The 26,549-nt window shown below is 41.0% G+C and overlaps 1 protein-coding gene across 4 annotated transcripts in view; it reads right to left on the bottom strand.

The window, feature by feature from the left end:
- The window catches only part of LOC127354098 (neuronal PAS domain-containing protein 3), a 286,712-nt gene that overhangs the window by 38,193 nt on the left and 221,970 nt on the right, over nucleotides 1-26,549 (bottom strand). For all 4 annotated transcript variants that reach the window (XM_051383751.1, XM_051383752.1, XM_051383753.1 and 1 more), the window contains one exon: nucleotides 8,991-9,171. In XM_051383751.1, the coding sequence (XP_051239711.1) occupies nucleotides 8,991-9,171 (181 nt within the window). The remainder of the gene's footprint in view (nucleotides 1-8,990; nucleotides 9,172-26,549) is intronic.

The following is a 26,549-nucleotide window of genomic DNA, read 5'->3' as shown; positions in this document are numbered from 1 at the left end:
AAAAGAAAACTAGTTAAAAGACAAAACCTACATATAGCAACATCTTAAGTTAGCTCTTAGCCTTCAGCATTAGCTGTGAGATGTGACCATCAATCTTTTAATATCGATTAGCTAGCGGTTAGAAGATACGATATGTGCTATACTCATCTATGTTGAAAAGACAACCCCATTTTGAAGATAAACCCAACATATAGGCCATATATAGTCACATATTAAGTTAGCTAACTAACGATTGATGTAAAATGTCCAGCTAGTTAGCTAGTGTTCTTCTACAACTTCTACTGTGCAACTTCTGCCGACGCGCTCCATTTTACCGTCGCTCGCGAACAAGATCCCTGCAATGACGATTTTAGAAACAATTGATCAGAAAACGCTCACATGGGTCATCTTGGAAGACGAGGACAAGCTGCATATTTCGTTCTATAGATTGGAGGACTAACAGGATGCTCAAAAGGTACAGGACCATTTACAAAGTGTACTTACTGGAGTCCTAAAAACGGTTTGACGAGAGGAGGATCAAAGAAAGAGGTGAGAGACGACTGAAGCGTGTACTACATTTGTGTCTCTGTGTGTGTGCATCCCGCCAGATTTGACCTTTGCCTTCTGTCCTCGAGTCCAAGTGACATTTCAAATGCAAATACAAACACTCTTCACCACCGACTCACACACACGGAGCGGGTTTGTCCTTGGGCAGCCGCCGCAGCCGATGGCCGCTCTAAATGACATTAAACGTAGGTGACTGTAAACTTGGGTAATTATGATAAATGTGAGCGATTATGACGAATTATTCCCCTCCATTGTGCTAATAGCGTAATTAGCAACAATAATCAAAGACTTATGATGTTGAAATAAGGGGACGCCGCGGACAATTAGACCGCAAGGAGCTAATAATGGAGAACTTATGGTGTTTTCCTGGAGGGCAGAATTACTGTTACTTCCAGGACTTTGAAAACTGGGTGTTTTTCTAACTAATTTTTCTCTCTGATGAGAGCAAATTGAAATAAATACTCAATTAACTACAAGCTTTTCTCTTTGATGGCCTGAATGTGAATGAAATTAAGTGCAGTCAGCGGGCAGGTTGTTAAAAACACTGCAGGTACTGCTCTGTCCTGAAGGCAAATATCACAACTTTAACTTGAGACAAGATGGAGACATTGGAGCAGAAAAGGAGGGAAATACTGAGGATGTTTAAAGAATTCAGTGCTTATTAAAAGTCTTCACAGGTTCGGATGTACGTTTTATACCAGTGGTTCCCAAACTTCTTCCTTAAGGAACATCTTATCTATCATTGAGTATATTCTGAGTATATACTGGGAGACTAAATATTAATCAGAGAGGTGTTTTGTGTGTCTGTATTATCTTTTTAACAATCATACAGACTTAATAGGCTCCTCTTTTTTTTGACAAATTCAGTGTTTTCTTGTCCCTGATACTTGTTCTAATACAGCTTGTGTTCAGGTCATCACAATTTCTAAATTAAATAATACATTGCAATGCATGAAATTATTTTCACTTTAAAAACCATTGAAACTGTTTACATGGACAATTTTAAGTTACACAAACTCAATTTGTTAAAGAAAATTCTTGATTAAGTAACTTTTACTAGTTTTTTTTTCAGGATACAAACACAAATTTCAAAATTAAGTCACTTAAAATTACTTAAACTGCTTGATCAAGAATGTTTCAATCATTGTCAACAATCTGGTTTACAGTCTAATCTAAACTTTAAAAATTATTTCATTTAGTTTTCTTCCCAGAATTGACTGAAATACTGAGATACAGGATAGGGCTCCTGTGTACAAGTTCTCTAAGACATCTTTTTTAGGATGCTGTAAAATGCTCACAATACACAAAACTGTAATTCTGAAGTGTTTAGTCAAAGAAAGTCTGAAACTGTATTGAAGCCTGAAGGCAAAACAGATCATTAGAGCAGCAAAGAACAAAGTTAATTTCCATTTCAATATTTCCCACTGTCACTTCTCTGTCAGCGGTGTCATCATTGTGTGGTCATGCGGTTTTGACGGATGCTTTTTGAAATCTCGCCCTCTCGCTGTGTTCAAAAATCACTTTGACATCAGAGGTTCTCTTGGTGATGCATTTATGGAGCCTCCGTCATTCAGGAACTTCTTGGGAAAAGTACTACGTTCATGAGCTGTATTCTTGGGAAATCAAACCCAGGAGACGTTGAAGCAAACGTAGATATTTGATTGTCCAATATTAGAAATATTTTGCCAGTTCTGTTGCAATGGTGGATTGTGCTATTAAACTGTATTTGCTGTATGACGAAGTTTATCACAGTATTAAAGGAGCAGTGTGGAGGATTTAGACATCTTGAGGTGTAGCTGCAGATGACAACTCCTTCGTCTCACCCTCGCGTTACAAGCGTCGAGGCGAAACTGAAGGAACGTACAATGTGTAATTTCTGCCACTACGGGGTCTCCACCATTGCCATATGCAGTCAGCTTCTCCCGGTTAGGATTCCTTCAGTGACTAAAATCCTTCATCCGGTTCAAATCTAGAGTTAAAAAGCACCAAGATCTAAACAGTGGATGGTAAAAATGTGGCTTCAGACTGGATAACAGCTTACAGACTGAGGGTAAAGCAGGTCCCAGGTTATAATTTTATGCATAATGGATAAAACCTAGCAAAACTTCCAGTACAATGGTATTAAATATACAGAAATATCGACTTTGCAGGCAAAATCAGTTTTCAAAAGGCAAAAACCATTTGTTTTTTGAGTCAGAGTATGCATTTATCAGGGCGGAACAATTCTCAGTTCCTTCAAGATGAAAAATTACAAGTCACCTCCAGTGAGAAGGTGAAAGGTCAAAGTCAACAACCAGCGGACATCAGATCAGAATATAAATGTTGCCGTGACCCTGAAGTGATGATATGTAATGAAGACACTGCGAGGAAATAAGAGCCGAACGGAGAGTTGTTCCTCCTCTCAGCGACTCTGAATTACACTTATGAGTAATGATTCTCAACCACTCACCCTTCAGAGCAGTTAGAGACGAGGAGCCTCTCAGCCTCAGTTTGACTGATATTAGTCAAATTGCGTCATGTGCTTTAAAAGATGACTCAAGTGCGAGAGGGTGTTGAAAGCAGCGCGCAGCTTCAAAGGAAGGATCTCTCTCCTCCAAGGTCATCTCATATTTTAACTCCAATTTCAATACTTTATGAGCGTGACTGTAATTAAAAGGATGGGGTCAGACATCTGATATATTATGACAGAGCAGCCGGCGAGGTAAGCTCAGTTATTAACTCAAAAAACTGATGAACTTCATGTGAAAATGAAACAACTTTGTGCTTGTTCTAAGTCACATGGAGTCCCGCGTCCTTCACTAAACCTAGAGCTTTGGATCTGTGGCAGTGTTACAGGCTGAAGTATAAGTATAGTAGTAAAGACACTAAGTGATAAGGAGTTTGGAGGGTTTTGTCTTTTTAAAAAAATCTAAGTTCCAAAACTAAAACAGTTTATTTATGTGCTCTCTAACGTTAGCATGGTACAGCAGGAACCTGGGGTTACATCCAAGGCTAAACGTTAGCATCCTATTAGTTACACAATGCTGGCGAAATGCAAACAACGCGATAACCTCAACTTATTCCGAAGTGTTTACTGAAGATATGTTATGTTTTCTATCCATCATGTGACCAATGATTAAAAACATATATGCTTGAATAAAGTGATTAAAGTTGCATTAGCAAATAAGGATGATTGAGCACCATGTAATAAATAGAAGGCTGGTATATTGCATGAAACTTTGTACCGACAAACAGGATGGATAAACAGCAAACTCTCAGCATTGAGTTAGGGTCATGCTAACCGCAGCTTCTTCCTGCAGCCGTACAACAGGATCTTGAGATATAGGGAGCGCCACATAATCATGCAAAATAACTCCATATCTGGAAATAAATGAGTTGTCAGTGACGTGCGAAAGTTAGAGAGTATTAATCACTCTGCTGCAATACGTAGGTTAGATAGTGTTAATCACTCTGCTGCAAAGAACAGGCGTAGTGTCTATTGGTATGTGAAGTTTCAGGTTACCGGAAGCGTCAGCATGACGTTGGAGTCAGATACTACGAGGAGGGAAGGCGCCTACAGCTGATGGGAAGAAGACGATGCCTTATTATGACGTTTCTCACTGATGTACTATAATACACTGGGTCAGGGAGAGTTAGAGGGTCGGACTTCGTGAACTGACACACACTTTGTTGCTTGTCAGGGATACTATAGTCTGGACTGTAAACTTTGCACATTCTACTGGTGTTAAGAATAAAGCTGATTATTGAGTAAATCTTCTCCTATTGCTTCATTAAAAGAACACGCAAGGATAAGGGTTTAAAGAGATCGCTTTCCTCAACATTATCCATATTCCTTGATGGTGACCTCCACTCGTAGCTTCGCAGTCACACCAGAAAAAGAGCCTAATGTAACTTTGGTTTCATATTTTATGAAGTTTGTTAACAAAGCTAACGGTGAACCCGTCCTCACCAGAAAAGCGCCTGTATAGGTTGATTGTGCGCCCAGCTTATTCAAAATAATAAAATAATAACTTTCAGGCGGCGACCTCTAGTGGCCATATTAATTATGACTGGAGCAGTGTAAAGAGAGAGAGAGGGTGAACATATGGAGGAGGTTATGGTGGATACATTGGTCCAGCTGGCTTAAAATGTTTTTAATTATGTTAAATGTGTGACTAACATGATCTTTCCCTAAACTTAACCAAATACTTTTGTTGCCTAAACGTCACCAAAATGAGACGGTTTCATGTTATCCACGTGTTTAACATCACATACTTACGTAGGGTTATTACTTTCTGCATTGAGAAACATCAGAGTATCAGAGTTTAGGGCGACGTTTGCACCTTCGTCCTGCTTTTTTATTGGATTCATCATTTTATTGTCAACCTCAAAGCTTTCATGTTAAAGTAGAACATACTGTTTGAAAGTCCAACAATAAAACATAAATCTAACCTTCATGTTGCACAGCCAAGTAACTAATGTATTTTCATAGCAAATATCTGAATGACGTTATGTAATTTATGTTTTATGACAGCTGTCAATTCTAAATATATCTACATGACCATATAAGGTTTGTATACTTTACACACTAGCAGGGGTGTCAAACTGATCCGTGAATTCCAACCATGCAGCAGCACACCTGACTTGGTTCATTCAATCAACTGAACTGTCTTCACACAGTCATTTCAGGTGTCTTCTTGCTTGATTGGAACAAAACCTTGCAGCCACACCCACCCTTGATTAAAGCGTGGGTGTGGCTGCAAGTTTTTGACTGTGTGAGGACAGTTCAGTTGATTGAATGAACGAAGTCTGGAGTTCATGTTATAGGTGCCTGATGTTCTCTGCCATCGGGGAGATATTGCAGGAATAATGAATTAAAAGTTTGTTTTTTGCCTCTGCAGCTTGTTTTATTTAAGACAGAAATCACACAGTCCAATCCAGTGAATGCCTGTATGTCTTCCAGATAAAGTTACCAGTTAGAAAAACAGGAGCAAACCAGCCCTTAAATCACCCCACTATAGACCATTAGCATATGGGAGGATGAAGTGGTGCCCGGAGTGTGAAACTTCACAGAGAAACAAAGTCAGCAGCGATCGATCGGAGACTCCCCAGTGCACCGAGGAAGAGGCAGGTGATGAACGGGAGGAAATTCTGGGGAAGGAGGACGAAAGAAACAAAGAAGCCTCGAGGAGGAAGAGAGGGAGGAGGAGGAAGAGGAGGAAGAGACGAAGTAAACAAATGGAAAAGCTCAGCCGGAGACGTTAGCAGGCGTGGTGTTCGCCAGGTATCGACTGGGATGAAAACTAATGACGAAGGCGCCTGTGGAAATGCATTACTCATCGTCTGGAGTGGAGGATGCTGTGAATTTAATGTGAATTTAAGAAAAAATATAAACTAACTAACAAAAACTCCTCATAGAAACGTGTGTTCATTGCAGCACAGTTTCACCAACTTCTAAACTCTAAACCTTAACGTAGAATCACGCCATTTGACACCTGCAGCACACAGTGGACATGCGGTTTTTAACACTGTATAAAATGACCTCCAAGATAATCACAGCTTCATGAAACTGTACAACCACAAACTAGAGACCAAGACTGATTTCTCACCGTACTTCAGTTGTACAAAAACCTAAAAAGACTAGGCTGAGATCTGACACTGGATACGTTAATTTATCTTAATAAAGTTGAAACTGTTGAAAATCGTTAGTGACACTGACTTAATTTTGTGCTGTGAAAACAAAACAACCTAGTAAGAAGTTATCAGGAATGTTTCTGTAACTTACAAAACTAAGTTAGTGTCACACAAATAACTAGTAAAAGATGCTTAATCAAGAATCGTTTGACTTAAAAAATTGAGTTTGTGTTTGTGAATTTTAAATTTAATCCATTTCAACATTATTTAGTCATTTAAGTTATTTAAGTCAAAATAATAATAATTCAATCGGTTTCACAACAGTTCAAACACTCAGACAGTCACCTCACATTGTCTGCGGAGGAAATGAACAGGCCTGTTACCCTGGACACCTGATTTAAGCCCCACCTCCTCCTGGGAAACACTCATACAAATTCATACCAGCCCTGCTGGACCCTCCTCCTCCTCTTCCTCCTCTGTCTTTTTTATTCCACCTCTCTTTTCTCCAGACAAATTAACATTAAAGAACACATACATGAATCTTAATCCTCCCTCTTCCTCTCTCTCTGGTCGAATTATCATTGGGGATCACTCCTTCACATTCATACATGTCCGTCTGAAACCTCTCCCTCCTTGCTGCTCCCTATCTCTCTCTCTCTCTCTCTCTCTCTTTCTTTGGACAAATTAACATTGCTAAGCACTCATGCACATTCAAACACGTCCCTACATCCCCTGCCTCTCTTTCTTTCCGCCTCTCTTCCTAGACAAATTAACATGGGAGAACAAACACCTTTGTCCTCATTCCCTCCTCCTTTCTTTTACTCTTTTTCTCTCTCTGGTCAAATTAACTTTGGGAATCACTGAGACATTCATATAAACCCTTGTCCCCATTTTTTATTCCTCATTGTCTTCATATCTTTCTATCTTTAGGGCAAATTAGCATTGGGGAAACACCCATCCGTGTTTTTAGATCCTTTTCTTTCTCTCCGGACAAATTGACATTGACGACCACCATGTATATCCTTTCGTCGTCTGTCTTCTCTTTCTATCTCCAGTTTGGTGCACGGGGAGGCTCGGTTAGAGGTTTGCAGAAAGTCAAAGAAGGGAAAAAAAAAGAACAAAAACCTCAAATGTGGAACTCCAATTAATTTAAAGCCCCCCCCACCTCACCCATCACCAGCACCAATCAGCCAAGAATAAATCCGCGGCAGATCTAATTACCGTGCCGTCTCCGAAGACCCCGGCCACCGCAAAGCCAATCTTCCCCTCCTTGTTTGAACAGGCTGATGAACTAAGGGACTCGATGGATATCAAGTCATTTTGTTTAATTTATAAATGGATTTTCCCCTAATACTTAAATTATCATCAGCATGAGTGAGAGAGAGAGAGAGAGAAGCACATTGAAAAGCATTTGGAAGGTAAAAAGTCTTGAACATGTGGCGCAGGAGAGGATGGAGGGATAAAAGGAGGGATAGAAGACGGCGATGCAAAGAATCCCAATGAGGAATGTGTCCTTTCCCAGTTTACAGCAGTGGTGGCTTCACAATGTGGCGCACTAATTATATTCAAACTGAGAGCTGAGGATGCTGGGATATTGGGGAACAAGAGAGGGAAGAGAGCCTGTTTTCACTCCCAAACGCGTGAAATATGGAAGCTTCGTCAGTGGCCCTTCGCTTCGTCTGACATCATGATTTAATTTACCATTAAAGTCAGATATGGAGGATGCTGTTGGCGTCCCGTGTGACACCAAAACTTAACACAGACTTATTTTAAGTTATGTACAGTGGCCGAAATGGACCAGTACTCACAAGTACCCTTACTCGTTATTGCTCCCGCCACCTCCTGATGGGTCTAGTATGCATCCCTAAATACTTGCGTAAAGCTTGATTTTTTTTTTTTACCCCACCGGCTTTCTGTGTAGACCAAGCCTTAAGGAAGAACGCAATGCTTTGAAGCTAATTTGACATAGTGGCCGACCTGTGTAATCACAGCAATGGCGTCCGTCAAGAGATGCACACTTTCCCAAAAACTGCCTCCAACGCTATATCCAGTTCTCTTTATACATCCATGCCGTAGACCTGCCTTACTCTTCCTCTGATTGGCTAGTGTTCATTGGTTAGGTTTAGGCAAGAGTAGTGAAAGAAATGAGCGTAATAGGGATGTTCCTGGTGACTCATTTAGACTAGTCCACTAGTGTAAAAGTAGTTACACGCTCAGAAGACAGTTAAAAATGAGCACAATTTAAAAACTGCATGCATTTGATGCTGGCACTTATTTACATTATCAGGATGTCAGTAAACAAACTGGGATGCTGCTGAAACTGGCAACATATGGACAATAACTTTATGCCGGATAAACTGTTAGAAGTTGTATCTATATACAATATAATATGTATTCATGCAGGTTGAACTGATTATTCAGTCCAAACAACCAGCTAACACTCTTCATCCTCATCTTCCTCCTGCTCCTCCTTCACTCCCTCCTGACCTTCTCCTTCCATCCCTCCTTTCCTTCCGTGACCTTTTGTTTCATCCCTTTCTCCTTTTCCACAGTTCAATCTTGCTCTTTTACCTTCCATTTCTCTTCTGTCTTCTACACCCCATCCTCCTCTGTCCTTTTCCACTCCCTTTCCCGTCCCCCAGTTTTTCTCCTCCATCTTTTACTTTCTTTCTCAAAAGCAGAAATCCCTGGATGATGAGGGACTTTCCATCATCTATCCACTCCTATCCCAGTGTTCCTTTGTTTCCTCCAGCCACCCCTCCACATCTCAGATTTTGATCATGATGTCCTGTGGGGGAAAAAAGACTCCTCATCCTTCCCTCATTTCCTACCTGGTTCGGGCGTCTCGGAATGCGACGACGACGAAGCCGAGGACGCCCCGTCTTCGTTGACGGCTCCCTGGGACAGCGACATCCCTCGGCCCGGAGGAAGCTTCATGCCGAGCTGCTCCGCCATCTCCACGTGATCGCCGGGGTGGATGTAGTCGAACACGCTGCTGCCAGTCAGCTCCACCTGCGGGAATACAGAAAGAGTTACTCAGCCTCTGTTTCCTGTCCCCCTTTCCTCCTTTATCCTCCACTTTATTTGATTTCTCTTCAATGAACTCTTGCCAGGTTTCAAACTGCGCTCTTGTGTCCGAATCACAGTGGTTTGGACCAATCAGCGTCCTTTGAGGAACGACTGCTGAGCTGAACTACAGGCGTGGTTTAAAGCCAGGTGTGTGTGACGAAGTGTGTGTGACACAGTGGTGGCTGCTAAAGAGGTTAGCGTAGCTGTTGCTAGCATCAGTTATATCAGAACTATTTCTTTGTTGGAAGAAGAGCACAGAACTTCACTGAAGGGTTTTCTCAATGAAGAAGGTGTTCTCGCTCTTCTCCCAACAGGCTTCAGTAACAATTTGACTACGTTTTATGGTCCATTGATCATTCGCCTCCATCTCTCTCTAATTCTCTGCTTCCTCTTCTGCTTTTTATTTTTCATCCCCCTCCTTCATCCTCTTCATCTTCTACCTCATCAAATTCTTCCTCCTCCTCCAAGTTCTCTCTGTCCTCCTTCTCATCTACACTGTAAAAAAAAATTCTATAGATTTTACGGTGAAAAACAATGACGGTAAAAGACCGTAAACAAATAGGTTAAAGTTTCTGTAACAGTAAAACTCTTTGATATCTTACGACAAAACCTTTATTGACACCCTAACTTCCTCTTTTTAGGTCTTTTGTAACGCCTTCACTGTTTCTTGCTGTCACGCTATTTCCCCCCTCCTTCAATCCATGCTTTCTTTACCCTCTTCCCTTTCCCCTTCTCCATCCAACTTGTTCTCATCCTTTCCTTCCTTCCTCCTCCTCCTCCTCCTCTAATCCGTCCCCGTGCAAATCGGCGGCGGCTTTTCTTTCTCATGGAAATGGAATAAATAAGCTTCTTCTTATTAAATAAATACAGAGTCCCTTCACCTTAAAGACTCTCATTAGCGGAGATAGAAGCGGATTTGTCTTCGTTAATTGGGGATGAGACGAGGGAGCACTGCCAAAACCACAGCGTTACGCTACACCCGCACACACACACACACACACACACACACACACAAACAGATTCATGTCAAGGTTATAAATACACACAACTTTTTGTGTAATGAATACATACACACAATTTTCAACGGGGTCACGTGACGGATGTGCTCCATCATTTAACGTGTGTGTTTTCATTTGTAGCGTATCAAAAACATTGTGCACATTTATTTCCACATGCTAATCTGGTTATGTAGTGTATAACTGTGTGTGTGTGTGTGTGTGTGTGTGTGTGTGTTCAGGTTTTTGGGGGTCCACTGGGACTAAGGGGATTACATGGGTGTAATCCCTTTAATAAGAAATCCCTTTAAGGCAATTTAGTCCCCTCATAAAGTCTCATCTGGAGCAGAAAGTGATGATTAAGAAATGAGACTGATCACTGAATCACACACACACAGAAAGATGCACACAGACCCTGGTGCACCATGGGAGTTAGTGTTCATGTTTACACGTTACAGTGCTAATTGGATCTACATTGTTCTTCCTCGAAATAACACGCCGACTTTTAATCAATTAAAACTTGGCACAACTATTTTACATAAAGTCACCGGTGGAGCTAATTACACAGAGGGAACAACGCAGAGATGGAATTAGACATTCAGGCAGCAACACTTTAAAAGAATTATAATACAGTAGACTGGGAAAAAGCTCATTACTGTAGACTAATATGAACCAGGATAAAGCGTACAGTCCAATCAAGACACAACTTTCTTTGAGATTAATGGCACAAGTTGAGAAGTTGAAGTTTCAGTCTTCCGACCACTCAAACTACTTTACGGTACCCCATTCACACTCATCAGAACAGAAACTAATCCATTCAGAATCGTGCTCAAGGACAGTTTGACATGCAGCGGGAGGAACCGGAGATCGAACCACCAACCTTCTGATTTGTGCTCTACTTCCTGAAACTTCAGTGTAAGCACCGATAAAAGTGTGAGCAGTGGAAAAGTGGTTATACTCTTAATTTATGCCCCCTTTCTCCAGCAAAGGATAAACGCCCTGCGTTATAAACACTGACATGCTTATTTAGAAATGTGCCAGCAGTATTATTATATTTACACTTATCACTATCACTAAACTTCTGCTGTATATAATTATACATTTTAATCTATGAATGAAAGAATAATCCTTAAAAGTCCAGGTGAAATAAAAAAATTCATATCGCTCAATCAGCCTCCCTGTTCTCCATCATGATGCATCGTGTCACCGCTGCACTTTCAGACGCTCTGCTCTGGCCGATGGCTCTTCATGAGCAGTCGATCGGTCCTCGCATGGCAAACAATGCCTGACAAAGCTGAAATTTGACTCTTGTGGCTTAAAAATCGCGTCAGAAACAGGCTCAAATCGTACAGTGTATGCCCTCGCTTAACACTGATTGATTGATTGATTGATTGATAAGTGAGTAAGCAATAAGCTCTTCACTTTATGTCACGTTACATGCAATCAGCCTACCACACGAAGGGATTTGGCAGTATGCTCCTGGATCGATGCCTCCACGGCAAAGTGTAATATACTTACTTACAAACAAAGTACAGTTTGTGTCTGTTTTTTACCAAAACTCGCCATGAAGATGTATGGCAACCTGAGAGTTTTAATCAGCCGGAAACCTTGGCAACCGCAACCGCTATACATCATGTTACCCTTCCAGTCTCTTACACAGAGGTTGGCCAAGTGATTTAATGCCATTATAATGTTTTTTTCTTTCCCCAGAATCTTTTGTCTTTATGGGACAGCAGACGAAAATACAGGCTATAGAGAGAGGACACGACTGAGGTTCCAGCCTTATCAAACCCTGGCAAACACTCTCAAGATGGTGGAAGGACAAATATGTCTTCAGCTTTGTGTCTGCTGGATCTCAGAACTGTGACACTGTTCACAGCCATAAACCTTCACCTCTATCAGTCAGTTTACAGAGAGAAAGGAACAACTGAGAGTCATGGCGGGGAAACTATGAGGCAAGTTACTCATTGAACAATTAGCTCGAGTTGGAGACAAGTTGTACAGATCAGAAGATGTGTCAGTAATTATGGGAAATGTAGGATTGACCTAAAGGAATAAAAGTCAGGATATTTCAGCGTCTGTTGCATCCATTTGATAATTCCTTTATAAATCTTACTCTCTTCAGGGTTCAATGTTAATCTTTTTTGGGTCAGAAATTTACTTGCCCAAAGTGATCTTTTACTTGCCCCACCAACAAATAGTTTTATTTATTAGCGTTTTTCATTAACAAAAAAAAAAAAACCTCTTAGCTTCCATGCAAGCGAGATTGTTGTCAGTTCTTGTTACGGCCTTCCAGTTTTTCTCCTAATCCTCTCACGCCACCAAACTTCACCTCAGAAAGTCTTTACCCCCTGCCATTTTCTCGTGAGTGGCTAATTTATTATTTATTTGTTTATATTTGCAGAGACGTAATTGCACCAGAGTTAGCTAACAGCTAATTTGCATCTGTTGTCCCTGGGCAGGTAAACAAAAAACCACCACAGAAGCGTTAACAGGGGTTTAGATCAGGGTTCTGTGCAGGAGAGTCCAATTGTGGGAAAAGGTGCGTCCACATACTTTTGGCCATATAGTCCATCTCAAACCCTCTTAATAAAGGCACTGTCACGGTGCTCAGAGGCCATTTCATTTGGTATTAAAATAATAATAATAATAATAACCCGAGCAGTTTCAATAGGGCCTTCGCTGTTTTACTGCTCGGGCTCTAATTTCATCATCTGCAGCTGATGACCTCCACGCAGTGAACTCGACACTCCCATCAGGTCCGCTCTGAGTTTTGACGTTGTTTGTCTGTTTAGAGTCTTCAGATAAAACTTATTAAAACACAACACAGACAGCGGCTTTATCGCGTCGCTCGCCCTCCGAGACAAGGACATCAAGTGACAGAAGACAATAAGAATGACGGCGATAACGTGTCCAACAGAGAGTTTTGTGAATGTGGGTAAAGTGTGTGTTTATGTCTGTCCTTCCTCTCTTATCAGTCCATATCTTAGGACGTGTGTTTGTGTGTGTGTGTGTGTGTGTGTGTGTGTGTGTGAGATGGAGGAGGCTGCTGTAATTACTGCAGTGTTACTATTACTGTTTAGCTGTGTGCAACCTTCACTGTAAAAAAGTTTGCAGGGTTTTTCCCATTTATTTTAATATCTAATCTAAAATCTACAGACTTTTCTTTACAGTGTAGTGTCAACAAACACTGAAGGCGTTTGTTTCATATTTTTTTTATAAGTTTGAATATAATTTAGAAAATAAACCAGTAATTGCTGCTCATTCACTGACAGTTGATGGTTCCCGCGGCACATGAAGGCACCACAGCACAGCAGAAAGTGTCGCCTACACGTTATTTCTGTGGCTACACTTTGTTTTCACTATTTTATATGTGTAGTACTTTATTTTTGTTTCCTTACACTTCATTTTATAGATGTTCATGTGTATATTCCAGATGTTGGCACACTTTTGCTGCGGTTTGTCCTGCGTGGGATCAATAAAGTTTGTCTTAAATGTTCGATTTCAGGCCTCAATCGTTTTGCATTTCATTTCACAGTTCATGTGACATTTCAGAAGCTGGTGTTTGTACAACAAGCCTATAAAATACTGTGAATAAGGTCAGTAACCAGCATCTGTTATTGCAGAAACTATGTGAGGGTTTCACAGTCTCTCAGTGAACTTTTCTTTATTTTCTTTTGTTTCAGAAACTTTTAAGTGAAGTGGAATCAACATATTGTTACTGAGTCGATCACTGACGCTGCTGATTCACTACATTATGTTTAGTGTTAAAGATTTGTTCATTCACGTTCATGTACACCTCTGCAGATCAGCGGGAGGGTTACCAGCTTCTTCTGTCACACAATAAATAAACCTGTTCAGAAGATGTAAAATAAAATCTCCGTTCTCTCAGTGTGAGCCGAACAACTGAGTCCTGAAAAACAAAACAGCAAATAAAAGACGATGAAAAGTGAAGCGTTGAATTCCCATTAATCAGCTTCTCACTCTTTAATTAATATGGAAACATTTTAAAGCCACAGCCACACACACACACACACACACACACACACACCTCAAAACAGTAAAAAAAAACCTCTGTGTGACTTTGCAAAGTACTAATCAAATAAATTGATGTTGGCTCGCAGGGTTCAGAATTAATTACAGCATTAAACATTAGCTAAGTGGGGTAATATTCTAAGTTTGATAGAGCATAATTACTCCGCTGTTAATGATTCATGGGGCGTCGGCCTCCGTTGGAGGAGCGAGGAGAAATGACGGACAGGAGCAAGAAAAAACTCTTAAATGCTGAACGATAGAAACATCCTGAAATCTCTCTAATATCTTAATATAATATGACAAACCTATGGAAGCACATTTCTCATTATATTGACTTGCACCAGTCACATTGGCGGCAGTGGGCTTCCATACAAACCAACTCACTGTATGGAAAGTGGAGAATTTCTCAAGGTCAACACTGGACGTTAATGGATGGCTGGATTGTAATAGAAACATTAAATTGTTTGTGTTTCTTTAGTTTCTCGCAAAAAAACCGATCGAGGCCTGAAATCGAACATTTAAGATAAACTTTATTGATCCCACGCAGGACGAACAGCAGCCGAAGGATGGAAGAGAACATGTGCCAAGTGTAGATAAGTAAACTTCTGGAATACATACATGAAAATGTATGAAAGTGTACCCACAGAAAAATAGAAAACAATATATGTAGAGATTTTTACTATTTTCCTGCTTTTTAAATCAGTGACACTTGTTGTTGTGCTGTGGTGCCTTCGTGTGCTGTGGGAACAGTCAGTAAATGAGAAACATTTACTGGTTTATTTCACAAATTATATCGAGACTCATAGAACTGTTACTTTTGTTTCAGTAAATTTTAAGAACATTTAAAAAAAAGTCCATTAAGTCCACATAAAACAAAAAATTCTGTAGATTTTACAGTAAAAAACTGTCAAACAATGACAGTAAAAGACTGTAAACTGTAAATATGTTACATTTTCTGTAACAGTAAAAACTCTGTGATATCTGATGGCAAAACCTTTATTTATACGGCATTTTAAACAACACAGAATACCACAGTCATAGCATCATATGGTATTTAAATATGGCAAAACAGTTTCTTTTTATGGTTAAAACTTGTATTTATACGGTAAAATATGAAATAAATTGTATGTTATTGAAGCCAATGGAGCTCCCCCTGCTGGTCTTTACATAGAATGCAGGTTTAAGTCAATTCCACATTGGCTTCACTTCACAGACCTGGAAGCTTTGACCACTTTCGGGCCAGATCAAAGCTTGAGTGTGTACGAGTGCACAATGTGTGTTTCTACAGTATGTAAATTAATGTGTGTGTGTGTGTGTGTGTGTGTGTGTGTGTGTGTGTGTGTGAGAGAGGATAGAGCCGGTCTCCAGCTGACAGCACTAGTGTGTTATCAGTCAGATGAATGGGGACGAATCTCTATTGTCAGTAGAGTAGCACAAACACACACACACACACACACACACACACACACACACACACACACACATACACACACACACAGGACACTTTCCTTGTCAACAGCTCAGAGGATGACAAATGAACAGTCCATTATGAACTGTTTGCCACAGTGTGTGTGTGTGTGTGTGTGTGTGTGTGTGTGTGTGTGTGTGTGTGTGTGTGTGTGTGTGTGGGAGGCCCTGATAGATGGTGATTTATTAGTCAAAACAAAACACAGGCCACTGAAAGCAATCACATCATCTGGACGAGACACACACACACACACACACACACACACACACACACACACACACACAGAGAGAGAAAGGTGAGTATGAGAGATGAACTATATTTCATTTATATTGTTAATTTAGTTTATGCTTTGAATGTTTAAATCTGATTAATTCACTGTCTGTGGAAAGAGTTTTATTTTGTTTCCATCCAGTTTGAAGTCTGTTGGGCCGTAGTTTTGGTCTGAGATGCTGGTGCTCTAGTGCGCCATCTGGTGGTAAATGCATTACAAAACCTGTATGATATATTCAAAGTAAGAAAAAGACAAACTTTAGCTTTATAATAATATAGCAATAAGCTTTATTTTCACTATTGGAAGAAATCAATGAGTTGGGGTGTTTCTCAAATGGCGGTACGTGTCCCCCTAGTGGTACTTTGAAGTACTGCAGCGGACAAATGCAGCATCTGATGCAGACTGCGGACAGTTTGACGACGGAATAAAGTACTGAAGTGGTTTTATTGCCTTTTTGTCTCCTGCCAAGTCAGCTAATGTTAGCTCAACAAGCTAACTAGCTCACGGCATCGAACATTATTGTTGGCGAGTTAGCTTCTTTCAGCAACAAGTCCATCTGGAAACTCCATAAATCACCTTGGTATCACTTTGGTTGCAGTTGCACTTTGTCCTGCTGACGTAAGCACGCGCCACATTAAGTTTTACAGGAAGATACAATGATTGGATATTAATATAAAAATAAAAACTAAATTGAGTTTATGTGATTTTTTTGGCATAAATTGTCAATAAAGCTGAGGATGTGATTTTAAAGGGTTAAAATGAAATAATAAAATTCTTTAACGGACGTCTTTATTGGTCCTATTGAGAAATGTTCCTCCGCATGTAACCAAAGACACTTAATGGAGTCAGACCTTCCATCTGTCTGTCTGTTGTACTGACTTCAGCAGTGGGATCAACACTCACTGTGTGTGTGTGTGTGTGTGTGTGTGTGTGTGTGTGTGTGTGTGTGTGTGTGTGTGTGTTTAACCCCCTGAGAAGGACAGAAAGTAAGAGATCCTTCGCTGAGATCAATACACACCTTCAGTCTCAATGTCCCAAATCACTAAAGCTTCTTCAACCTGCTGACTTGTTAAAGCAAAACCTAAACCACAACACACACACACACACACACACACACACACACACACACACACACACACACAGTGAGTGTGTGTGTGTGTGTGTGTGTCCTGTTTTGTCGTCCATCATCTTTCACTTTTTTGCACTGATCCCCCTCTCTCGCCCTCTCTCTCTCTCTCTCTCTCTCTCTCTCTCTCTCTCTCTGGTGGAGTGATGAGTGTAAGTGTGGTGCATTCTGGGTTCTCACACACACACACGCACACACATCATACTAAGGTTGAAACACCAAATCACACACTTTAAGCCTGTGGAGAGGGTGGGACAGGTATGTTTTTAACACACACACACACACACACACACACACACACACACACACAGACTTAAATCCGTCTGCTGGGTTTCACGTCAGCGTGTTGGTTCAGCGGAAATTTAGCAAACAGGGCTTTCCAGGGCCGGACGCAGGGGCTCAGAGGACACACGAGAATATATACACACAGAAAAACACACAAAACGACACAAAACATGTTTCTGTTGGATCTGCGGTTGTATTTATCAGCGTGCTCTTTATTACTTGTAAAATATAATCTGTAATTTTACAGGGTTTCCCCGTTTATTTTTATTTTCCTATTTTTTTTAAATACATGAAAATATTAAAACAATTACAAAAAACTGCCTGTGAATTTACAGTTCCTGCTGGTCACCACTAGAGGGCAATAAATCCCAAAACAATGAATTAAGTCTTCTTTTGTTCTGTTAAATCACCGTTAATGGAACTTATTTCAAATTAAACTCCAGCTACAAAAATTTGCTTTTAGCTTCCGTAAGGCTTTTAATTTGAAACATCGGCAGAGGGAAGAAACAGTTGAGAAATCTTTTTTTTTTTTTTCTTTAAACTAAATTTAAATCAGAGAAACGAAACTGTCTCACAGCGATCCACAAACACTCACACACCAGCACGGACCAACTGAACATACAGATTTAACACAGCTGTTGTGTTTGTCCGCTCTCTGTCCCTCTTATCAGTTTTATCAGCCTCTCTCTCTCTCTCTCTTTCAGCCATTTATTCTCTATCTCTCTCTCTCGTTCACAAAATCCACTGAGTGCTCTAAGAACCTGAAAATCTCTCCTCTGTTCTCCCCAAATCTCACAACAATGGCGGTCTTTGAACGCTCAGAGTGAGGGGCCCCAGACGCTGATAAGCCCAGTGTCGAACGTCCAAAACGCCAAGGCCAATCCCTGCCTCCCAGTGCATTATGGGAGTGCGATAAGGACACAATGGAGGAGCACTTTTATCGTGTTTCTCATGCTAATACGGCCACTGCTGCTTATTCCTTTTATTGAGAAGATTTAATTTGTTTAGTGTGTTAATGACTCATACAGAGCTTCAGGTGGAGTGTGTGTGTGTGTCTGTGTGTGTGTGTGTCTGTGTGTGTGTGTGTGTGTGTGTGTGCTCGAGGCTAAATCTCATCCATCAGGCAGAAAAGTCCTTGGGGCGAAAAGGCACACACACACACACACACACACATATATGTAGCCCTCGAGGTTATACTTAGTGTGTGTGAATCTTGAGGCCATTTTTCTTTATGCATGTGGGTGACAGGCGCCTAAAGGTGTGTGTGGTTGTCCAAAAAAGTAGAACAAAGGTGCAACAACATGTGCGTCTTCTAGGAAAAGTTTTCAACTCGATGAGAAAATGCTTATTGTACGTTAAACATGTCAACGAATTTCATTTATTTCTCACAAATATTATTCCATTTTCCCCTCAGGAGGAGTTTTAATAACTGTACAATTATTGACTCTCCCACCAGCCTCAGCTGCTAACAGTAGCATGCTAACACTCTAATCCATCAACATATTAAAAGATGGAGGCCTCCACGACCTCCCGCTGTACAAAAATGAAGCCAGAATATCCATCTTTCGTCATTCGGAGCCAGAGACTGCGCAGTAGCGTTCGTGGGTTGGCGCCATACGCCCGACGGACTCAGTGGCGAGCAGGACGGAGCTGTCAATCATGACGTGACGTGAAACTATTTTTATATCTTTAAATAACGAATTAAAACCAAACTGATGATGACGACACTTGGACAAACGTTGGCGTGATAAGAACGAATGGTGTGAACGGTGTGGTGGTGAAAATGTGTGAATTTAAAAGAACGGATGGAAAAGAGAAGAAGGAGAGAGGGAGGGAGGGTGAGAGTGTCCTCTCTCCACTAAACACTAATATATGAGCCTGCAGCCATAATAAAAGTATATTTATTATAAATATCCTCCATTCATTTTTTCCAGCAGCGTTTACAGCCGGCAGTAAGCGGCCATTTTAATGCGTCCGCCTCGCTCTGAACATTCCTCAGCGGAAGAACGCCGCTCACACCGAGGGAGTGAGCTGATGTCAAGTGTGTCTGCTGAAAAGAGGCAAATTAAAATCATCTTTGTTGTTTTATGGACCACTAATACAGCCGGGAATAAAACAGCTCTGTCTCCAGCACCCGCTGAGCTCCTCACTCTTTTATATTAAAGCTAACTTCGGACATAATGGATCTCCAAAAGTAAATTTATACTGGAATTAACGCCGCCATTGTACCGCTGTGTTGTTCCAGATGGATGTCAGATTACACTTTATATCATTTTTCGTCTCTACTGGTGGTAGGGACCATTTTAAAAACTCTTTTTGTTGTTCTCTCGTTTGTTTTTAGTGGTGCATTCAAGGACACTCCAAGCAGGCAAGATCTTAAAAATGAGGAGGCTGAAAAGAACAAATAAAACAGTGATTCCCAACCTGGGTTTTAACACATAAGTTGTGTGCTATGAAACGTGTTTTTTTAAGGTATTTTCCTAAAAAATGATAAAAAGTGTCCGATTACTCACCCGCACTCTGGGGTCGGGTTTTGGGGGTATCAAAGCATCAAAGTAGTTATTTTGACTTCCATAACCTATTTATATTAAACGCCATTCCTGCGAGTAGATGCTCCTGAATGTTACACACTGGACTGTGTTTGGGTCTCACGAGCGTTTCCAGGTAAATATGTCAGGTTCAAAACATCTCAGAAATATCTGCTGTGATATCTGATGAGTGAAAAATCAAAGAGGAAGAGATGAGTGAGAAGCGGAGGACGTACAGACTGAGAGAAGAAGAAGAAGAAGAAGAAGAAGAAGAAGAAGAAGTGAGGGGAAAAACAAGTTGTTGTAACGGACTGCAGAGGAATCAATATTAATTCAACATCAGACGCACTGATTAAAAAACACAAGACTGACAACTTTCACACTGCAGCAGACTGTGTGTGTGTGTGTGTGTGTGTGTGTGTGTGTGTGTGTGTACGCGTCCAATAACTCATTAAAACATCTCCAGCATCAAAGATGAGAGAACATCATCAATACACACTGAACAACAAGGGCCAGTGTGTGTGTGTGTGTGTGTGTGTGTGTGTGTGTGTGTGTGTGTGTGTGTGTTGGTTTTATTTGACTTTAATTTTCTATAAATGGGAATAAATGTGTGTTTGTCTGCTCCTCACGTGTTGATGCTGTTCTCTACGGACGGCCCTCAGTGCGTGTGTGTGTTTGCAGGGCAATTAATTGAGCAGCGATTGAAATGCGTCGCTGCAGCCCGCTGTGAGCCCCTACAAGGCTTTAAATGCAGACAAACACACACAAAGACAATAGACGCGCGCGCACACACACACACACACACACACACACACACACAGTGAAATGCTAGAATACATAGAAAAACACAGAGCCGTGTCTCAAACACACACAGTGGTGTTCCCTCAGGATCTCCACATTCAGCTGCCGTGACCTTGACAAGAACAACACAAACTGTTTGCCTCTCTCTCTCTCTCTCTCTCTCTCTCTCTGTCTCTCTCTGTTTCCCTACCTCTCTCTCTCTCGCTCTCTTAAACTCTCACTAAGGTTTTTCTACCGTTATCTCCCGTTTCTCCTCCTCACTCATCCCCCGCTTTGTTTCTTCCTTTCTCTGTAATTTAATTTCACTTTATTTGCTTCCTTTTTCGTCTCTCTTTTGCAATCTGTCTCCATGTTTCTGCACCGTCATCCCTCTCTTTCTTTCTGCGCTGCAATATCTGACTGATATCTGATCGCTGTAGACGTTATTTTTACGGTAAACAACTGGCAGCTGTGGTTGCCAGAACTTTTCCGTTATAACTATGGTAGAACCTTGTCTACTATTACAGTAAAAGGGTATTAGTACTGTTTTAATCCATCCAAGTTTTTACAATCAACAGAAACAGTTTTGCCAAATGAAAATACCATATGATGCTGTAACGGTGGTTTACTGTGCAGTTTACAGTCTGTAATATAAAAAACGATTTTATTCTGTATAAATTCCTTTAAAATGTCGTATAAATAAAGGTTTTGCCATCAGATATCACAGTTTTACTGTTACAGAAACTTTAACCTGTTTAGAGTTTACAGTCTTTTGCTATCATTGTGTAATTTATAGTGATACTAGTTTGATCATAGATTGACCATGAAAACTTTAAACTGAAAAATGACTCAGAGGGGATACTTTAAGACAAAATCCTCTCAAACTGGGGGTCCATGCTCCTGCAGTTCAACTCGCAGTACGTCTCTGCAACTAGCTCCACTGGTGACGTCCATAATGGCCTCGAGGCTTCAGGACGGTGCTCCACAAACCAACGGGCGACGTCACGATAGGTTCACACTTACTGTAACTGACTAACTACATCTCTATCTACACATCACTGCACATACAGCGCAGACAGTGGAGGAGAGGAAGGGGAGGAGAGACTCCCCAAAATGTCAGACTGTTCCTTTAAGTGCAGTACTTCCTTCCTTTCCACGTCTGCAGTCAACACACACACACACACACACACACACACACACGACACACGCACAAACCACAGAGATGACAGCAGCTCCCTCAGTGGATTTTTCAAGGACTCAACAGCTACCATCTCTCACCTTTACACACACACACACACACACACACACACACACACACACACACACACACACACACGCACACACATACATAAATGCACACATACACACTAGCAGGTAACAGACACACACGCACACACACACAGTGCAGCAGTCACAGTGCTGTCAGCGGAGCAGAGTGAAGTCTCAGTGCTGTGACTCGTCTGTCTGTTCATGTTAGTGAGGTTTAATATTCAAAAGCTCTCAGGGAGCCTCCAAACTGAACATGAAACAGCCAGTAAAACACAGCTTTCACACACACACACACACACACACACACACACACACACACACACACCATAATGCCAGAAATCTCCAGAAACCTGAAGAAAAACGACTCGTTTTCAGCAGATTTGACTTCTGAACACAAAGTTTGTCTTTTTACACGAAGACACTTTCCTCCTGCTGTCAGTCAGACTCGTTTATTCTACTTATTGCCTCGACGTGTACCGGCTCTGCTCTGGTTATGAAGCGAGGGCGCTGCGATCTGCAAGTACACCACTAGATGCCGCTAAATCCTGCACACTGGACCTTTAAATTCAAAGGTAAATTAAAGTACAGCAAAGCTTTCACACATCATCAGCTTCATGTAGCCAACAGCTTTATGTTTTAGGAGGATAACGAAACATGTTGCTTTACTTTCACTGGTTGCACACATTCCATGTTAGTACCCTGCAAACATCTCGCCTAATACTAAAAAAAACTATTTCTTTCACGTTCCTTCATTACCACGAACACAATGTAGTTTATTCTGAGAGTCCTGCTGCCCCAAATACTCACTAAAGAGCACCCAATGTGGATTCATCCGCCGCTAAAAATAGTCCCTAATAAATGCACTATTTCCTCCTGTTTGTTTGATAGAAACTACAGTGAGCAGCTGTTCTACTGAACCTTTTTTTTAAAAAAAAGGTTTTTCTTCATTAGGAACCAATGGGCTTCACCTGAAAGCCACAGACAGGAAGTCAGAAAGCCCTGAGAGACACTAACCCAGGTTTGAGTCTGCTCATGGGATTTGTTTCAAATGATTTTCTGTAATTCCTTCCATCCCATAATATTTACTATTAATGCAATTTACTGACATTTTGTAGTGTAAGAAGGCGTTTGAATATATATGCTGCTGTATTTTCCATATACAATAATAAGAAACGTTACAGGCTAAACTCTAAAGTACATTATCATCGAGCTAAAAACAGCCTGTCCTCCCTCACCGAGGAGAAGTTTTGGGGCGACGCACCGCTTCCTCCCTGACGGCGGCGATAGCTGCCTCTCAGTATCTGCAAAACAACTGGGAGCGGCTGCCGCCGTCGCCTTTTGGCTGCGTCTGATTATGTATGAGTTGTCTATTAGATAGGGATTTAGGGAACATGAGCTATACTGTATATCTGGATATGATCTGAGGACAATCTGTGGGCTTCAAACAGAGACGGAGACGCCGGCTGACGGAGAGGCTTCACTATCTGAAATGACTGTTTGTTTTCAATTTCACATTCCAGCTGATTTCCTCTGGATCGGGGCACGGAGAGGTTATTACCGACGCAGACGAGCCTGCAGGACCAGAGAGAGTGTATGTGTGTGTGTGTGTTTGTGTGCAGAGTGTTTTATGTACCACATTATTGAAACTAGGTGTGTGTACATTTTAAAACATACAGCATGTATGTACTCTGTGTTTGTGTCACTATATGTGCCGTGTCAATATATATATGTATATATATATATATATATATATATATATATATATATATATATTATAATTAAAGGAGTACACCAGTGATTTAGTGTTATAAAGTTGTGGGAGTCAGATAAAAGAAATGAGCAGAGGCCGAGATATTCTGACTCCTGGTTTACTCCAAAGATAATGCATCCTTCGTTTCCCATCCTGCATAAAGCCTGAGAAATAAAAACAAGCATGAATCTCCCCCAACTACTGCTGAGCTCAGTCTCACGAACAATGAGTAAACGTGTAAAATCTGTTTCCCCATAAATCCCTTCAGTTCTGTCTGTGGTGTAATCAGTCAAGGAAATGTATTTAATACTGACACGAGGTTGAATAACAACATGGTGCACACATAGGAAAAGATAATTAAAAATAAAATAAACCAATAATATATATATATATATATATATATATATATATATATATATATCATAGTCTGTGGCTAGTACACATGTCCTATAGTTGGGACAATGACATGGCTGTTAGCTAGCTACTTTCGTTGTTAAACATCCTGTTAAATTAGACCGGACGCAATGTTATTGACTTTGAATCTTTCTAGCATAATGTTAGCTCTCTGGCTCGTAGCTGAGTCAAAGTGCGGAGGGAGCTAGGTTCGTCCTATTTACTGGAGCAGCGAACAACATTTCCATTGCATTAGAACATTATGGGATGTTAACGATTCTTCTAGGTATTAGTCAGACCATGGGAACTGAGTTATAGCTTGTAAAACAAGACATCGTCCTCGTCCACCGCCTCCCTTACGTATACATAAACGTATACACCCAGGAAATGAGTCTGCAGTCCATCTTTTGTTCTGTGTTAAATGTAAACAGCAGCAATTATACAGTTTATGGTTCTTTCTGGATCAGACGGGTTCTCCTGTTGCAGAAAACAACATTGTTTGTTGTGTCGGGTGTATTTTTATGTGAGAATCTGTAAAAAACAGAAAAACAAAAAGCCTTAAACGGAAAGTGTGTGTGTGCAAAGAGCAAGTGCATGTGCTGTATCTGACACTGTGTGTTTGTTTGTTATGACTGTCTTTGTATATGTGAAGCTGTGTGTGTGTGTGTGTGTGTGTGTGTGTCTCCCTATCAGTTAGACAAGTCATTATTCTTGGCTGACAGCGCTCAGCTCCCGCTCCTCTGCCAGGTAATGAATTCTCTTCCAGATAAAGAAAATAAAAATCATCTTTAATTTCTCCGCCTCGCTGTTGTGTAAACTCTGATTCTTTACGCCCGGGTGCGCTGGATTCGCCTGCTGCCTCGCTCAGCCGGCCTACAGGCGGGAGAGATGATGATGGTGAAGCAGACGCTCGGCTGCGGATGAAAGAACCGACGTTGAATATGATGGATAAATGGAGAACGCTGCAGACACAAACACACACTGGAGGACTGAGACAGACACACCTCACTTTGGACGTGAATAACTCGTAAATAATAATACTGTGCTGCTGTTACTGTTACTTTGTGTTTTGATAAGAATATTAGTTAAACATACGTTTCCCCTGATACTGAACTCAGTTAATTCTTTTTTATATCTCATTTCTGATTCAACACATCAAACAAATGGTTTTCTGCCTCCACCCTTCATCTGTAGATAATAGGAGTTGTTGTCTTCACCACCATTGGCGTCATTGCAGTCAGCTTCTCCCGGTTAGGATTCCTTCAGTGTTCATGGTTCAGGAGGTTTCTACCGGGAGCCCAATGATCCACAGAGGTCTCCTCCTCTCCAACACAAACAGACCCGCTGATTAAAACCACTAAACACACTGAATAAAGCAGTTCCACCTTAACAATCACTGCTTCTCCCACGCTGTTGGACAGACAAAGGACGTCCCGGAGGGGCTGCGAGCCGAGCTGCTGCTAACGTTAGCTCAGCTTGTTTCTCTGATAACTTAAGATCCAGACGTCCGATGACTAAAATCCTTCATCCAGTTCTAATCTAGAGTTAAAAAGCACCAAGATCTAAACAGTGGATGGTAACAATGTGGCTTCACACTGGATAAACAGTCAATGTATGACAGCTTCTGGCAGACAACCACAACGCTGACGCAGGCACAAAGGGGATATGACGCCATCGACAGGCGAGCGGTGAAACGCAGCGTTACCGGAATAAAAGGGCAGATGATATAAAGGCGCATAATAAGAAATATATTAAAAAAAAAGAGGAATAAGAATCGAACCTTGTGGAACTCCATATCAATAAACCACTTTGGCAACAACATGTTTTTGTTCATGCCAATGAAGACATCTGAATTAAATTGCATGAGACTGTGTGTCTATTTCCAAATGTGCTCCAGCTACGAGCCTTATAACTGATGATGGATCAGCTGTATGACACACACACAAACACACATAATAGCCCCTCTGCCACCAGAGCGTCTAATTTACACCTGAGATGTGAAATAACCCACATACAGACACACACAGGTCCCTGATGTGTGCTCTGTGTGTTTTATGCCCCATCTGCTCTCTCTCCCCACTGTCTCATTACAGTTAAACTACAGCTCAGCTCTACGGGTGAAGACAGGGGACAAAAAGGACGTTCACCAGCAGCCGTATGACACCTCTTCACTCAGGCGGCTGCGGCACTGAGAGCAGGTAGAGACGAATACGTGACTTTAGATAAATATGAAATATAATGTGATGTAAAGCATATAAATACACTGTAATGTGAAAAAAAAATGTAAAGGGATTACATCAAAAATTTTAAGTAACACGAACTCCATTTTTTAAGTTAAAAACATTCTCAATTAAGCTGCTTTTACTAGTTAGTGACACTAACTTACAGAAACATACCTGATTAACAAATAGAAATGACAAA

Source organism: Dicentrarchus labrax, unplaced genomic scaffold (assembly GCF_905237075.1).
Source record: "Dicentrarchus labrax unplaced genomic scaffold, dlabrax2021, whole genome shotgun sequence".
Classification (NCBI taxonomy): domain Eukaryota; kingdom Metazoa; phylum Chordata; class Actinopteri; family Moronidae; genus Dicentrarchus; species Dicentrarchus labrax.
The sequence above is the reverse complement of the archived record's forward strand: the minus strand, read 5'-3'. Positions and strand labels throughout refer to the sequence as shown.